The sequence below is a fragment of the Nannobrachium achirus genome, assembly GCF_963921795.1.
Source record: "Nannobrachium achirus genome assembly, chromosome: 1".
NCBI lineage: Eukaryota > Metazoa > Chordata > Actinopteri > Myctophiformes > Myctophidae > Nannobrachium > Nannobrachium achirus.
In genome coordinates this window covers 73,815,987-73,833,587 of record NC_137810.1, presented here as the reverse complement: position 1 = coordinate 73,833,587, position 17,601 = coordinate 73,815,987, and the positions used below count along the sequence as shown (strand labels likewise).

General features: G+C 41.2%; 1 protein-coding gene across 1 annotated transcript; it reads left to right on the top strand.

Moving 5' to 3' along the window:
- Positions 1-3,580: 3,580 nt before the first annotated feature.
- On the top strand, positions 3,581-7,205 carry LOC308289864 (neoverrucotoxin subunit beta-like; the record flags this gene model as incomplete). The annotated part of the gene is made up of 2 exons (XM_080731633.1): positions 3,581-3,623; positions 6,652-7,205. 2 exons carry the CDS (start codon positions 3,581-3,583, stop codon positions 7,203-7,205), a joined length of 597 nt encoding a protein of 198 aa, XP_080587759.1.
- Positions 7,206-17,601: the final 10,396 nt, after the last annotated feature.

The window sequence follows — 17,601 nt, the reverse complement described above, 5'->3', positions numbered from 1 at the left end:
AGGCAATGTGTAATGCGAGTGAAATAGCATCATCGACTGATCTATTAGAACAGTAAGCAAACTGTAGTGGATCAGTAGTAGCAGGGATAATATGTGTTATATGTGATATAACCAGTTTTCCAGACACTTCATAAGAACAGAGGTCAAAGCGACAGGACGATAATCATTGAGACAGGCAACAGGTTTTTTCTTTGCTATGGGCACAATTATGGTTTCCTTAAAACACAATGGCACCACACACAATGACAGGGACATATTAAAGATGTCAGTAAAGACCCCTGAAAGATGGTTGTAACACGCCTTAAGGACACGAGAGGTAGATTCAGATAAAAGAAATATCTGTGGCAGATATTTATTGTATCTGTATCTACCATCCACTTTGAATGGAAAAATATCTGGAGAAAGAGATTTTTTTATCTGTTATCTGGCCCAGTGGGAATGGGCCTTAGGTCCGTATTTAAAAATGTTGGATAATTTTTATTTTATTTACCAGACTGTAAACCACAAACTAAAAGTTTTTAATTTCTTAAAGTCTTAATGTACTCCCCCCTCATTTTGTTGAGTTAGATATTTTTACTTAACTCATAGTCTATATATTAGGAATTATAAGACATAATACTTATGGAAAGTGGAAAAACAGTATATCTCCAGCAGTTTGTGGAACAACAGTCTTAAGTCCGTATAAGCAATATTCAGCAGACAAAGGGAGCAGATAACATTAAAACCTACAATTAAACAAAATGAGGGGGGATTGCATTAACAATTTAACAGATTAATAATGACTAGTTTGTGGTTTACAGTCTGGTAAATCCAAAAATATATATATTCAAAAAAATTCAAATATGGACTCAGGTACTGACTTAAAGGAGTAATTCACCCCCAACATTACTTTTTTCTATTGATTACTCATGCCATGGAGACTTATAACATTTTTAGTTTTCTGTCGCATTCCTAAGACAAAATGTGGATATAGTAAATTTACCCCCATTGATTCCGGATGGGGACCCGAATGCATTAGGGTCCCCATCTGGAATCAATGGGGGTAAATTTATTATAATCAAATTATTGTCTTAGGAATGCGACAGAAAACTAAAAATATTATTGAACTCAAGTCTCCATGGCATGAGTAATCAATAGAAAAAAGGGGGTGAACTACTCCTTTAAGACCTTTTTTAAAACCAAATTGTCAAATATTGTGGAAGGAAGAGGCAAACATTGTGAAAATAGCCAATCTACAAGCTCACTGCAAGTGCTTGTCAGGGTGGGGGTCCCCAGATTATCAATCAATGAATCAATCTGGTGTTTCATTCTTCATTCAGACTGGCTCGCTGCAACTTGTCAGAGAGATGCTGTGAACTTCTGGTCTCAGCTGTAAGCTCTAATCCCTCCCTAAGAGAGCTGGACCTGAGCTCCAACATGATGGTGAATGTTCCAGTCCTGGAGAACTGCAAGTGAGTAGACTTGAGCTGTGTCCATGTTAGTGCACTGGATGTGCAGTGTTTCCCCCATGTGTCTCTGAACATATTCACTCTGACACAAAGTCACAAATAGATGTGTAAGCATTTGAGTATTTAGTAGGGCTGTCAAAGTTAATTTGATAATGAGTTAACGCACATTCCTTGCAGGATGTGAGACGTTCATTTCTTGTGTCTCTATCTCTCTCTCTCTCTCTCTCTCTGTGTGTGTGTGTGTGTGTGTGTGTGTGTGTGTGTGTGTGTGTGTGTGTGTGTGTGTGTGTGTGTGTGTGTTATTGCAATGTTACAATTAATTAATCAATATGCCTATCTGTTACTTGTTGGGCTTGGGTTTCTGATTTCAGAATTTATTTTTTATCTCATGCACACCTTTTGTTACTTGAAGAAGATTCTGGACTGTATTTGTCATTGTTCCAATAATAATTAACATGCATTTGCATAAAGTAAGCATTTGTCTACTCCCATGTAGATAAGAGTATTTAAAACTTGGCTGTGTTTTTACAAATAAGAAATGGGACACAGAGAGAATCCCCCACCAAATGAGAGACTTCTCGATTTAGAATACAACTTGGAATGACAGGGGGAGCAAAATGTCAATAAATGTTGGACATTTAGTAGGAGGGAGACCCCTTTTCTGGCCTTCTACCACTAGAGAGGGGCCCTCCAGCCAACAGGGACCTGGGGCAAGGGGAACAAGCCTCGTTATTTGGGGAGCCAACTTTTGTTTTGTTTTATTGTGTGTGTGTGTGTGTGTGTGTGTGTGCGTGCGTGCGTGCGTGCGTGCGTGCGTGCGTGCGTGCGTGCGTGCGTGTGTGTGTTTTTTATGTGTGATTTAAGTATTTGCAGTGCTCGGTGTAGGGGGGTAAAAAATATTCAGGAAGAAGAATCTAATGCAACATAAAGATGTGAAGGTGGAGCCGATAAATGTAAATGGGTTAAACAATCCAATCAAAAGAAGTAAGGTTATAGCAAATTATAAAAGGGAAAAAATGCAAATCATATGGAGAAACGAACCCATAACTTAAGAATGCAACACGTTGTGTTCGACAGTTAGACATTGATGCATTGTTGTTCTACTTCCTACAGAGTGAAACATGGAGGAGAAGATTGGCTTAATCCTCAACTCATGAGGATTAATATTACCAGATGTGAGTATCTGTCTGTCTGTGTTAATATCACACATTAACACTGTTGTATGCTTGGTTGGCTCCTCCCCAGATGCTGTTCTGAAAGCTCTTCAGGAGAGCTTCCAGGGAATTCAGGTTTCTCTGCTCTTGGCCTGGTCCTTAACACCAGCAAGACTAAGTTTAAACACACCACCAAATAACAGGCTAATAAAACATGTTTTCTATTAAAGAATGCTCACATTTGAGTTGAGTTGAGTTGACATGTTGATGCTGGAATCCAGGATCGCAGAGATTCCATTATATGGACCAGATGGCTTGTAGATTGGCTAGATTTCCAAAACAACCAATCTACAAGCTCACCATGCGTTGTGAGCTTTTAGATAGTCTATATTTGAAAATTAGACAAAAATAGAGTGTAACATCCTGATGGGTTCTGAATTTATAAAGTATGTTTGAAACATACTCGATCTACAAGCACACAACGTGTAGCATCATAACGCGTTGTGAGCTTGAAGACAATTTTTATAAGTAGGGTTGCCACCCGTCCCGTAAAATACGTATTCGTCCCTTATTTGAGAATGTAATGTTGTGTTCGTATCAAACCAATACGGAACCCGGTTTGTTCTGTATTTTCCCAAATGCCCCATAGTCACACAAACATCAACACTGAATTTAACAATAATTAACTACAGTAAATAAAACAGGAAATATTAAACTAAAGACAGCGACAATGTTCTGGTGAGGGCATGCATATTTTCTGAGCAGAAACATTCTGTAGCTGCTTCTGGACTCTGGAGCGCTGTCTGTCTGTCTGTCTGTCTGTCTGTCTGTCTGTCTGTCTGTCTGTCTGTCTGTCTGTCTGTCTGTCTGTCTGTAAGTAAGTCAGTCTGTGTCCACTCACAGCCCTGCTCTGTCTGTCATGGTTAGCTAGATACGATGCTCACTGAGCACAGTGCATTTTAATAATGTCCTCTACAGATGATAATCCACCGCCTCATTAAAAGGACAGACGCCTCCAAAGGTACAGACTAGGTGGGAAGAGACAAACCATGTCTCATGCCTCATTCACACTGTAGCAGCAAAGCTAATGGTTTGCTTGGTAATTCAATGTAATCTCAATGGAAACCAGCTTTAAAGCTTTCCAAGCTTTTCTCAGCATCTCCAGCATCTTAAAGCTGGTTTCCATTGAGATTACATTGAATTACCAAGCAAACCATTAGCTTTGCTGCTTACAGTGTGAATGAGGCATTACAGCGTCAGTGGATACGTTTATAAAGATAACTGCAAACCTGGTTGTGAGCTTGTAGATCAGTTTGTGTGTGTGTGTGTGTGTGTGTGTGTGTGTGTGTGTGTGTGTGTGTGTGTGTGTGTGTGTGTGTGTGTGTGTGTGTGTTTAACTCCACATTAAAACAAAGTCGTCGTAACTGTAGTGTAGTGTTGATTTTGACAGCAACTTTTAATTTAGTTTAGTCATAGTGCTTTGACTCCATTTAGTTTTAGTCATATTTTAGTAATCTGAAATGCTTTAGTTTTGGTCTAGTTTTAGTCGACATATGATTTATTTGACTAAATCTTCAGTTGATTTAGTCGACTAAAATGTATTTTGATGGACCTTGATGGTAGCAGATCTACAAGCTCACAACGTGCCACAGCGCGACACGTTGTGAGCTTAGCTTGTAGATCTGCTATTTTCAGCAATGTTTCTTTTATTTCTACTGCATCTCATCTCCACTAGTCCCTCCCTAACATTTTAGTCTAGTTTTAAAAATGTTCAATATATTTAACTTGTAGAACTTGTAGATCTGCTATTTTTGAAAAAAATGGTGAACATTTGTGCAGGTCTTTGAATATTTTTGACCCGATTCCATTCTAAACCGTTCTTCTAAATCAGTGGTCCTCAAACCTTTTCATGTCACGGACCCCCAAAATTACATGGATTTGGCCACGGACACCCATCTCAAAATGTGTTGTTTCAGGGACCCCCGGAACCATTCAAAGGTTTGCACAAATGTTCATGCTTTTTCAAAAATAGCAGATCTACAAGCTCACAGCGCGTCATTTGGTCACTGGGTACCAGACTAGTGGGCGGCGACCTCCACCCATCCAGGGAACCCACAGGAGTCCTTGGGGGCTTACCAGGGGGTCCCCGATAGACCTTTTGCACAAAGTAGAATGCAAGATAGAGGGCGCCAGATCCCTTTGAGTCACGCCCTACCATTACTTCCTGTTCATCCACAGAGCATTGATTCTAGTCGTTTTCTCCATTAGATTAAAGTGCTTTCTTTTAATTTTTTCCACTTTTAGTACTTGTCAAAATACATTTTATTTGTCTGCTTCATCTTTTTACAGTTCGTTGCTAACAGCTACTTCCGCTAATGCTAACCGTTACTTCCGCTAATGCTAATGCTAATGCTAATTCTAATACTGAAATGCTAATGCCAATTCTAAAACTAAAAATGCTAATGCTAATGCTAAAAATGCTAATGCTAACTCCAAACGATACACAAGGTTGCACACACTGCGAGCTGCAGGCACACTTGAAGCAGACACATAAAATGTATTATGACAAGTAATAAAAGTTGAAAAAAGTGAAAAGAAAGCACTTTAATCTAATGGAGAAAACGACTAGAATCAATGGTCTGTGGATGAACAGGAAGTTATGGTAGGGTGTGACTCAAAGGGATCTGGCACCCTCTATCTTGCATTCTACTTTGTGCAAAAGGAGAGTAAACTAGTTCACGCCACATTGTATGCACATTAACCATATTGCTCTCTATTGGCTATTCAAAAATAGCAGATCTACAAGCTCATAGGGCGTCATTTGGTGCCAAAGCAGTTGGCAGGGATCCCCCCGTGTCCGCGGACATCCAGGGGTCACGGACTGTCCACCAGGGGGTCCCCAGTAAACACCTTTGTGCCACATTTTATACTTTGAGCATTTTTCTCTCTATTGGCTATTCTAAAATACAGATCTACAAGCTCATACATAGATCTACACCCCCATCCGTTCGCTTCACCCACAGGGGTCAAAATAGCAGACATACAAGCTCACGGCGCACTGCGAGCTTGTAGATCTGCTCTTTTTGAAAAATCCTGAAAAGGCTATAAATATCTTCCAAATCAGTGCTTCTCAAACTTTTTCATGTCAAGGACCCCCAAAATGACATGCGTTTGGCTGCGGACCCCCATCTCAAAATATCTTGTTCCAGTCACAAATGATCACTTTAAAAAACAAAAGAAGAAAATAGCAGATCTACAAGCTCACAGTGAGTGCTGTGAGCACTGTGAGCTTGTAGATCTATTTTTCAATAGTTAAAGTTATACCATGTAACTATTTTTATAAAACAAATCTTAAAATTGTCCTAACTGTTAAATCGCTAAAGTTTTAGAACCCCCACTCCGTTATTTTCAGCTTCTGAAGCCTTCTCTTTATATGTTTTCTACTTAGCCGTGACAGGGGCGGGATTTCCCGGCAAAATTACGTCATCACACTAGCGGCCAATCACAGCGAGGGTTATACACTGCCGGCCAATCACAGCGCATCTTGAAGTGGGGTCGCTATGGCGGCCATATTTGTAGTCGCCCGTGTGTCTCTATACTCAAAAGGTAATCTCGCCTACCAGACAGGGTGAAGGAGTCCGTTTCTCCGGAATGCCTGAACGCACAGGAACCAGGGACCCCTCTTAAGATAGATCTCGGCGAGGTGGAGGCAGACGCGGGGGTGTGAAGGTACGAAAAACGGCCGAAAGACGTGGACGCGACCGCGGTTTGTTATAGGGCTACTGACCACTAGTTGAGCATCTTACACAGTATAGCTTTAAAGCATAAAATAATGGTTAAAGTTCTTCCAGGTGTTATTTCAAGTGTGTGTGTGTGTGTGTGTGTGTGTGTGTGTGTGTGTGTGTGTGTGTGTGTGTGCGTGCGTGCGTGCGTGCGTGCGTGCGTGCGTGCGTGCGCACGTGCGTGTGCGTGCGTGCGCGTGTGTGTGTGTGTTGTGTGTCAGTCAGTGAATGATGTATTTCATGTTTACTGTGTTGTTTTCTCATCAGATTTCCAGCGTCTCACTCTGGACACAAACACAGCACACAGAAACCTCTCTCTGTCTGAGAACAACAGAAAGGTGACATGTGTGTGGGGACAGGATCAATCATATCCTGAACATCATGACAGGTTTGATGGATGTTGTCAGGTTCTGTGTACAGAGGGTCTGACTGGACGCTGTTACTGGGAGGTAGAGTGCAGTGGAAAGGTTGAGATAGCAGTGACTTATAGAGGGATCAGCAGGAAAGGAAATGGTGATTACTGTAGTCTTGGATACAATAACATGTCCTGGAGTCTGTACTGTGATGGTCTTAGTGGTAACAGCTACAGTGTCAGACACAATAGAGAGCAGACTGTCCTCCCTGTCAGTGCCTCTAGGGGCTCCAACAGAGTAGCAGTGTATGTGGACTGTCCTGCTGGGACTCTGTCCTTCTACACAGTGTCCTCTGACTCACTGACACACCTGTACACCTTCCACAACACGTTCACTGAACCTCTCTATGCTGGGTTCTGGTTATACCCCTCCTACCCCTCCTCAGTGTGTCTGTGTGAGCAGAGATAGTCTCTATGTGAGGGTGACATCAGGTCGCCATGGTTACTCAACATGTTTGAGTGAGTGCAGGTTGTCATATTGACTCATGGACTCCATATTGACTCACGGTGACATCACAGTGACATCATCATGATGATGTAATCAGCAGCACAGTGGCATCACACATTACAGCTCCTTTAGATTCAGTGTTTCTCTGATGTTGTCATGACAAACCCCCCATGTGTTTGACCTTTGACCCCTTTTTCAAAAGTTCATGGGGGAAAAAAACAGATCTACAAGCTGTGTTTGTTTTAATAGTTAAAGCATAAAATAATGGTTAAATTAATAATGCGTCTAATCTAAGCAATCCCATAAATATATTACAGAAAAAGGGGAAGAAAAGATCTGCATTGTTTGCTTGTAGATCTACTCTTTTTGTTACCCCTGTGGGTCAATCGGACAGGTGGGGGCACAAAATGACACGCTGTGAGCTTGTAGATCTGCTATTTTTGAACAGCCAAGAGACAGCAGAATGTGGATAAAATGTTGCATTAACCACTGTGGACCCCCTGTTAAGCCCCCAGGGACCCCTGTGGGCCAACCAGACGGATGTGGGTCCAGGCACTATTTTTGAATAGCTAATGGTGAGCAACGAGTGGCACACTGCTAGTTTGTAGATCTGCTATTTTCCAATAACAAAGTAACACATGGGTAAAGTGGTTATATTTCATATTTTTGCTTTAGGACCCCTTGGAACCCCCTCAAGGACTGTTCAAATGGGGGTCCCTGGTCAAATCCATATTAACTCATTCGTAGTTAACGGCCGAGGAGCCCGAAGTTTTTTCTATGTCTTTCACTGCTGGCTTCTCCTAACTGTTAAAGCGGCCGCTAATCCAGTTCCCATCGTGCGTGATCGAACACTGCTATGCATGGTGTGTTCGCGTATTCCATCAGCTTCTCAAATCCTTTTATTTTTTTTCAATTGATCCATAAGTTCTCCGTCTGTAAGCTGCCGTGTTTACACAGAAAGCCAACGGGCCAAAATAGAGGACGGACCATCAGCTTCCGGTTTACGGTCTCAATGTTAACTGGTCCGCTCAATAATGTGTCCGTGTAGAAACCGATCACGGAGCATTAGTTCCGGCCTATTTTAGTTCCGCCTCGATATATATATATATATATATTTTTTAATTAAAGCTTATTAAATCTTCAGGTTCCTCGGGCATGGCAGGGAAGGGGTACAAAGGGGTATTTTTTTTGGCAGAGGTTGAGTTAATGTCAAACTTTGATATAAAATGAGTCGTCACCACAGGGAGCTTTAGATCTTAGATTAGATCAGATAGAAGTGCACAGACCTCCACTCCACACATGTATAAATATGTATCATAAATACTGTCCATCAACACTGATGATGATGATGTAAATATCAGTGTCATACTTGTGTCTCTTATGTAGATACAAAGTCAAACTCATATTTTATGTATATTTTATTTGTATACAATAGACAGAGATAAAAGTGTATATTTGACCATGTAATTGTCACAGTAACACTATTGTTTCTTGTATATAAACCTTTATACTGAACCACTTGAACCCTATATGCATTATTGACTGGGGTTCCCCAGGGTTCTGTAATTGGTCCCCGGCTTTCCCCCCACCTCTACACCAGATCACTTGGGTGAACATACAAGCTATCTAATAGCTAAGATCTACATCACAAAGTGACACATTGTGAGCAGTCTTAATTAGGTTTGGAGCGGTATGGACATTGTGTTATCGCGGTTATCGTCTTCCCATTACCAACGGTATTGCGGTAATTACCGCACCCCGTATCTATCAATTAAGGTTTTGCGATAAGCCCGACTTCCCGAGTTATACATCCCCGTACAGCACAGCGGGTCTGGTTTGAAAGGAGCAGATCTACAAGCTCACAACACGTCGCATCCGCAACACGTTCTGAGCTTGTAGATTTGAGCACTGTCGGGTTACTATAGTAACGTAGGCTACTGGGGCTTTTCAGACACAGTACGCGGTTGTGTGAACAACAACCAGATGAGAGACGGGTAGATCATGTACAGTGATTCTGTAAACTCACGTCTCAAATCGCATCGATTGAATGGTGATATAAACATAGACAGCTTTTAGTTACAAGACTGTTGTCTTGACACGTTGTGCCGACGGGGCACAATGCGCTCCTGCAATTGGAGTCAGCGACGTGGTGGGAAAAGTAAAAGCTAGTTTCATTTTTGGTTTTAGTCCTCGCGGCTCGCGCTCTGACCGTATGATTAAAAAGAAACTGCCACAACTTAGGTATGTATAAACATACTTGTGTCGTGTGGATTATAGTCTAGAGAAAGTTTAACGCTGCTCAGAGAGGCTCCTGCCCCAGTGTGCGAGCTTCCAAACGTGTGGTACGCGGCCCAGAGCAGAGCGTCATGGAACGCATGCGGTCCTCGCTTCTACCTGCCGTTTTAAATCTCGCTTGTTCTCAATAAAAAAATGCCTATTTTTGGTCTTTTTTGACCGCGGTAAGGATCCTGACACCGCGGTATACCGCGGTACGGCGGTTACCGTCCCCAACCCTAGTCTTGATTTTGACATGAACATTTGTGTCATTCTTTTTTATTTCATTTTTATTTCATTTTTCATTGACTAAATGTCTCTGTTTATTTAGTCGACTAAAATGTATTCTTGGAGGATTGTGATGGTGTTGTAATGCCCGTGTGCCAAAAAAATTGAACTTGTAGATCGGCTATTTTCGGAGAGAGCTACACCCGAGCTCAACCAAACATGAAATGACTTGTCTTTTAGTTCTACTGGAATTCTTCTCCACTAGTACCTCCCTGACATTTTAGTCTAGTTTTTATTTGTTGATGAAATTGTAAATATATTTTGTCAGAATGTTGTCAATCACTATGGATTCAAACATCTACTAAATGTGCTGTTAATGAACTCAAATCAATCATTGTTTATTCATTGATTCAATATCAGATCATTACTCCCTCACCCATTCCATTATTTTGCTTTCATTGAATATTAATGTGATGCTGTTCTCATTGTTCACGTTCATGTTATTGTATGATCATGTGTAGAAGTAATCATTTTTAAATAAATTGATTATTGACAGTCTGTCGTCGTTTTAATATTCGTAGTGTTGTCATGACAACATGACCACAGCTCATTGGTCATGTATAATAACTAGGTTGGATCTGTTGGAACAAATTAAGGTTATTTTATTTTTCCATGTGTTTTATCCTGGGTTCTCATGCTGAGATCACTGCATCAAAAACATGTAATGCCTTCAAACAGCGATGATAATATTTTCTTTATTGTTTAAACTTTTTGTTAAGGATGAACTGCTAATGGTGGGACTTGAGCTCAGGACCTTCGACACATTGATCAGTCAAATAGATTTAAAATATTCATCAGGCCTGTTTTCCATAAACTTTCAAAAGAAACAACACTGATACTTATTATATCCACAAGTATATCATTGTGTATTAGAATAGATTTAGAGAAGTGAGGGACCTCCTGATCTAACAGAATAAATGGTTAAAATGAAGTTATTCCTGATTCAAACTTACTTTAATAACTAAGTTAACTCCCTGGGTGGACCAGAGTCTCACACCCCCTACTGTTTTCTTCCACAGTATTGCAAGCTGAGTGAAAAACCCTCCTTATATTCAATAAGATTGATTGATTACATTGTTTCTCTCTCTCTCTCTCTCTCTCTCTCTCTCTGTGTGTGTGTGTGTGTGTGTGTGTGTGTGTGTGTGTGTGTGTGTGTGTGTGTGTGTGTGTGTGTGTGTGTGTGTGTGTGTGTGTGTGCGTGCGTGCGTGCGTGCGTGCGTGCGTGCGTGTGTGTACTACCCTACAGGTCTCTTTATAATGAATATTATTTATATAACAGTGTTAAATAGCTTTATATTGTGACAGTAATCATTGCTATAGAGTGTTTGTTCAGGAGGATTTGTGGAGGATTTGTCCCTGAAATATAGGTTTGGGCTACATAGATTCGAAGGCTCAGACTCACAGATAAAGGCATTTACAGTGTGAGAATAACTTGCATAAAGCATAGCAATTTCATATGCATTATTAATTTATGTAAATTAATGCCATTATATAAAAGTGAAACCTTGCTTATCGTTATAAATTTGTCTTCAAGATTTGCTACCTATGAGCACCTGATGGCATTTTGGAACCTGATCGAAACATCCACAGCCAACATGATCACAGTCACCCGAGCACGGGCAGCCATGCAGAGGAATGAGGAAATTGTTTTTCCATGTACTTACTCTGTAAGTTTAGTCAGGCTTTTTAAATATTTTGTACTGTGTTGTACACTGTCTTTTATAATCGCTAAACCAGAGGGGTAGGCAACCTTATGTTTTGCACATACTGGTGCAAAACATTGGCACAAGGGAGGGGATGACTGGTATAAGTGTGAGAGGGAGAGAAGATAATTTAAAATGATAAAGAATATGTAGTCCACTCACATATGTATGCAAATGACATCACACATATTTCTATATTAATTAACACTCTGACTACTCTGTGCATCTAATGATCCTCGAATGATGTAAGGGATTTATTGTATGAGTTGAAGTGCCCTTTGGGCAGATCTTTATGCCCATACAAGGTGTTCTGTGTCCAGGCCAGTCTGATGTCAGTACTATGACTCCAGAGTATGACGTCAAGAGTAGCATGCAGACAGACGGTTACCATGGCGGCTAAACTGTAGTATCCGTGATGTCAGCATGCAGAAGGTCAGGCGGAAGGACAAACAGACATTCGCTAAATTAACTCACTAAATGCCCACGTGGTGTAGAATGGGCAAAGTATGATCCGCTAACACTATAGCTTTAGGCTATACAGGGTGATTTCTCACAACATCCTGTCTACGGTCATGTGACATGCAAACGTCATCACGCGCACACGCACACACTGGGGTGTTGCGTAATACAATGGAGCTGGATCTGGGCACTTAGCTGGGGCTCTGGTGCCATCGTTTCGGATCCACCAAGCAACGGTCAGCCGGATCATAACCATGTGGACTTATTATTTGTATTTCCTGCTCGGTTCCCTGACCATCTGGATGTCCAAAGAGGAAGTTCAAGCTGTGTTGCCGATGGAGTTCAAGCAGAGAAAATATGCTGACACACAGGTAAACACTGTCACTTGTATTCGTGTAGCCTAGATGGAAAGGGGGTTCCACCAGCATGTAGTGCTTGTTTAGTTTTATGTACTACAGAATACTGCTGCCAGCGGTCAGTAGAGGGCAGTGTACTCTTAATGTTGTGTGAGCATGTGCAGATAGATCAATGTTGTGTGAGCATGTGCAGATAGATCAATGTTGTGTGAGCATGTGCAGATAGATCAATGTTGTGTGAGCATGTGCAGATAGATCAATGTTGTGTGAGCATGCCCAGATAGATCAATGTATCTCTCCAGACATTGTTCAAACTTGTGCTTTCTCCTTCCGACTAGGGGAACACTTTTATGTGTGAATAGTAGGGATGCCCCGATCAGGGTTTTTTTGCTCCCGATCCGATACCGATCAAATATTATTGCTTCCGATTCGATCCCGATCTTTCCCGATCCGATCTTTTGGCAAGGCATTAAGAAGAAAAAAAAATTCTATTCATTCTATCACTTGGTTCTCAACCTTTTCAGGCCGTGACCCCCAAAATAATCATATTTTAACTGGGGACCCCGACCCTGAAGAGTTGAGGAAGTATATTTTGTATAACACGGTTCTATTGTGAAAATAGCAGATCTACATGCTCACAACGCCTCGCAACGCGAGGCGTTGTGAGCATGTAGATCGGCTATTTTCACAATTTCTGGCTTTAATATTTGACAATTTGGCCAATGTTTAATTTGTCATTTTAGAGGTATTAAAAAGTCCTTAATTTTTCACTTTCGAAATGTGCAGATACCCTCTATACACTTAAACTTTATGTTGATTTGTTTACTGTTGAGAGAGAAAACAATGTTGCACATTAAGTTAATCATCTGGGGACCCCCCAAAATAATTTGAGGACCCCCCTGGGGGTCCCGACCCACAGGTTGAGAACCACTGAGCTAGTTGACAGTGCAGAGAGACATAATTGCCTTCCTTTGATCCATTAGATTTTTTTCCCCCGATCTCCGATCTTATAAAAACGGCCATATCGGCGGCCGATCCGATCACGTGATCGGGATCGGGCAACACTAGTGAATAGTAATTTCTGATGTTACTTTGTTTTGTAGGTGATTGTCGACTGCACAGAGCTTCGATGCCAACAACCAGACGGTTTGCCTCTTCAGAGTGAGATGTTCTCATCCTACAAGTCCCATTCCACCCTGAAGGGCCTTATTGGTATGGCACCTCATGGAGCGGTCACATTCATCTCTGAGCTGTATGCTGGCTCCATCAGCGACAAAGAGATCTTTAAGCAGTCATGCGTTGTAGACTTGCTGACAGAGGATATGGCTGTGATGGCAAACAAGGGTTTTTTGATTGATGACTGTATCCCAGGTAAACTGTATCGTCCCCCATACCTCTCAAAGCAGAGCCAGATGCCAGCAGCACATGTGAATAAAACCCAGGAGATTGCACATCTTCCAGTCCATGTTGAGAGAGTAATTGGAAGAATTAAAATGTGCCAGCTCTTCCAGTCAGATATCCCTGTGTCATTGATGGGAAGCATCAACGCTTTGTGGACTGTGGCCTGCTTACTCTGTAATTATCAATACTAGCCCTTACCCGTTCAAAGATATGAGCTCCAAAATGATGTGCAGTGTATGGGATGTGCACTGTGCACACAGTATATGAGGGATGGAAAGTAACTTTAACTGGTGCTTGCATGATGTAGGAGCATCAATGTAAGAAACCCGTTTCGTTTAATGGCTACAGAGATACTGTCCCCCCCCCCCCCCCCCCCCCAGCCCGCCCGCCCGCCCACCCGCCTGCACACACACCCGCCTGCCTGCACACACACACACACACACACACACACACACACACACACACACACACACACACACACACACACACACACACACACACACACACAGAGCTGGTTAAACATTTTGCCTCATGCTAGATGCAGAATTGATGTGCCTCATGCTAGATGCAGAATAGATAGTAGATACACCATAAAAATGCTAATATACAGCATACAATTTGTGAAAGTGACAAACGGGCTTCACAGTTATGTCAGGTGTGTTCATATGCTAATGGTGATGCGATTTCAGATCAATTGCTCCAGCCACTGAGGAGAAACGCTGTTTCAGACAGACAGACAGACACTCACTCACTCACTCACTCACTCACTCAGACATTCGCAAAATTATAGTATAGATGGACCTCTTGTTAAGGCTTGGGCACAAAGGCCCTGAACATTATTACTGAACTGAAGATTGTGTGTTACTGTTGCCCCATCTCATTTTGTTCCTCAGACCTCTGTGTAAAAATATAATCATAGTTTATCATCACTTTTACCCATTAAGAATTGAGAACCAGATTCTGACAAATGTTTTCTAAATTCTAACAATTTCCTGATGTTTCTACATATGTCGTGCTTAAAAATGTTCATGTCAAGAAACCCCAAAATTACAAGTATTTATCCATGGACCCCCATCCCAAAGTATGTTTTTCCAGGGACCCTCAAAGCAAAGATATGAGTTGAAAGAATACATATTCAAACATTTGCACACCCTTTCATGATTTTTCAAAAATAGCACATCTACAAGCTCATAGCACGACACTCAGTGCCGCATTATGAGCTTGTAGATCTGCTATTCTTCAATAGCTAAAAGTATAAAATAATGGTTCTAAATGCGTTAATTTCCTAGAGAAAGCCCCCAGATGATCAGCTTAATTGTTTCCTCACTCAACAGTAAACAAACCAACAGTTTAAGTGCATAGAGCAGGGGTCTTCAACGTTTTCAGGCCAAGGACCCCTTAGTTGAGAGTTGAAGTAGGGACCCCTACAACCTTTTCATAGATTCCATATAGTTTCGTTTGACAGCAACTGTATTTTGGATTCATGTAAATTTGCGTTTTCAGATATTTAACCACTTGAACTGTAAATACTTAATAAACTTGACCTTTTACTCTGTACTTAGTCTGCTCTTTTCTCTCTACACCAAACCTCTTTGCCGAAAATAGCCGATCTACAAGCTCACAACTCCTTGCGCTGTGAGGTGTTGTGAGCTTGTAGATCTGCTATTTTTGGCAACAGTTCTCAAAATATGGACGCTAAGGTTCAAGTTGTTAAAGGATTGGAAGATTTGGAGGACCCCCTGTAGTAACTCTGAGGACCCCCTAGGGGTCCCGGACCCCCTGTTGAAGACCCCTGGCATAGAGGGTATCTTCACATTTCTAAAGTGACAATTTTTAAACTTTTAAATACTTCTAAAATGACAAATTAAACATTGGCCAAATTGTCAAATATTAGAGGCAGAAATTGTGAAAATAGACTATCTACATGCTCACAACGCCTCACGTTGCGAGCATGTAGATCGGCTATTTTCACAATAGAACCGTGTTATACAAAATGTAATGCCTTAGTGCTCCCCAGTAAAAATATGATTATTTTGGGGGTCGTGACCTGAAAAGGTTTAGAACCACTGCCTTATGAGACAGTATTTCACAAGAACTATGAATTACAGTTTCCATTAACATAGCATGAAAATATTTATTACTTGACATTTAAGCTCTTGGACCGCAGCATCCATATTCTGTGGGAAACATTTTCCCCAAATAGCCGATCTACAAGCTCATTAAAAGTAGTTTGATGTGTTGTGAGCTTGAACTGCTATTTTTGGCGAGATTCGGTGGCAGATTTGAGTGTGGACAGTTAGTCCCAAATATCAGATTTACTGTAATTAATAAACACTGCATTTACAAACCTTCACCTATATGCAGTGGTGTAAAGTACATTTACTACAGTCCTGTACTTAAGTACAATTCTTATGTATTTATACTTTACTTGAGTACTTCCAATTTCCATTACTCCACTACATCTCGGATCCAAATATTGTACTCCACTACATTTATATGAAAACTTTAGTTACTAGTTACTTTGTGGATTGATTATTATTACAAAACAAAACTATATACATACTTAAGTTGGTCACAAAAAAAAAAATAACTACTTCAACCCTATATACATTTCAGGCATTTGAACATAGCCGATCTACAAGCTGACAATGTGTCACATTGTGAGCTTGTTGGACATGGGACATTCTGCATAATGAGTACTTTTACTTATGGAACTAAATTACATTTTGATGCCAATACTTTTGTACTCAAGTACATTTTGAATTCCGGACATTTACATGTTCCACCTCTGCCTATATCCTACCCAACAAGCTCTGCATGTACACATAGAAGTAGAACCAGTCACCCTTCACTCTTATCTGTTCAAACACATCTGGATCCCTGTAAATTCTCTCCACAGAGATGTCATTGTGCGCACACACAACAAAATCACACCACTTCAATCCAGATGTCTGGAGCTGGCCTTGAACTTGCCAGTAGTAGGCATGCGTTTTCTTCAAGATGGGTGAGTCGTTCTTCAGAGTTATATATTTGCAGTCCACATAGCTGGGGACGTTGGGACACTTAAACTCTACCAAACCAAAGGGAGGGTTCTCCAATGGGTCAAAGACCTTGCCGTCGGGAGAGGCCGCAAGCCAGGGAGCGTCGGGATGGATGACCAGGCCACATGGGAAGTAATTGACGTTCTTCACCTTGGTGTAGTCAATTGCTGCCTCCATCTCCAGGCCTCTCTTCATGTCAGCTGTCTGTGTCGTACCCCTGAGAATTCGCCCAGCCAAATTACTTGCTGAGGTCAGCCCCCGCACATGGCAAGCCTCTCGGAACCTGGATGTGCAACAGTTAATACAATCACAATGTGATGCCTTATGAGTATGTGGATCAGCTATTTTCTCCATTTTGAAAGTATTCAATACAAAAATGGTATCTATAAGTAAAATAATAATGATAGATAGATAGATAGATAGATAGATAGATAGATACAGCACAGCAGTATAAGGTTATTTACAAAGTTACAGAGAAGTATGAAAACGATAAAAAGAAAAAACAAGAACAGAATACAGTAAGTACAGTAAGAGCAAGGTAATAATAAAGTGTTAACAAAATAATCAATAGTTTTTTTCCATACCTGGAAGATGTGAGTCTCTGCATGCGCAGGGTTTTCCACTCAGAACTGGCGCTCTGCTCTTTAGTTGCCTCTTCAATTTTTTGAGCTGTGACAAAAGTGACCTGAAGTGATTTCATGTGAAGTTCATCATGTTCACTTGGGACAAAGCATGGTCCAGTCTGTAATCATCCAGGGGGGGAGGAGGGAACGGTGGAGCATGTGCCGTGCTTTCACGGGGGGCTGTTGGTAGGACAGAACACTTCCTGCCTGGA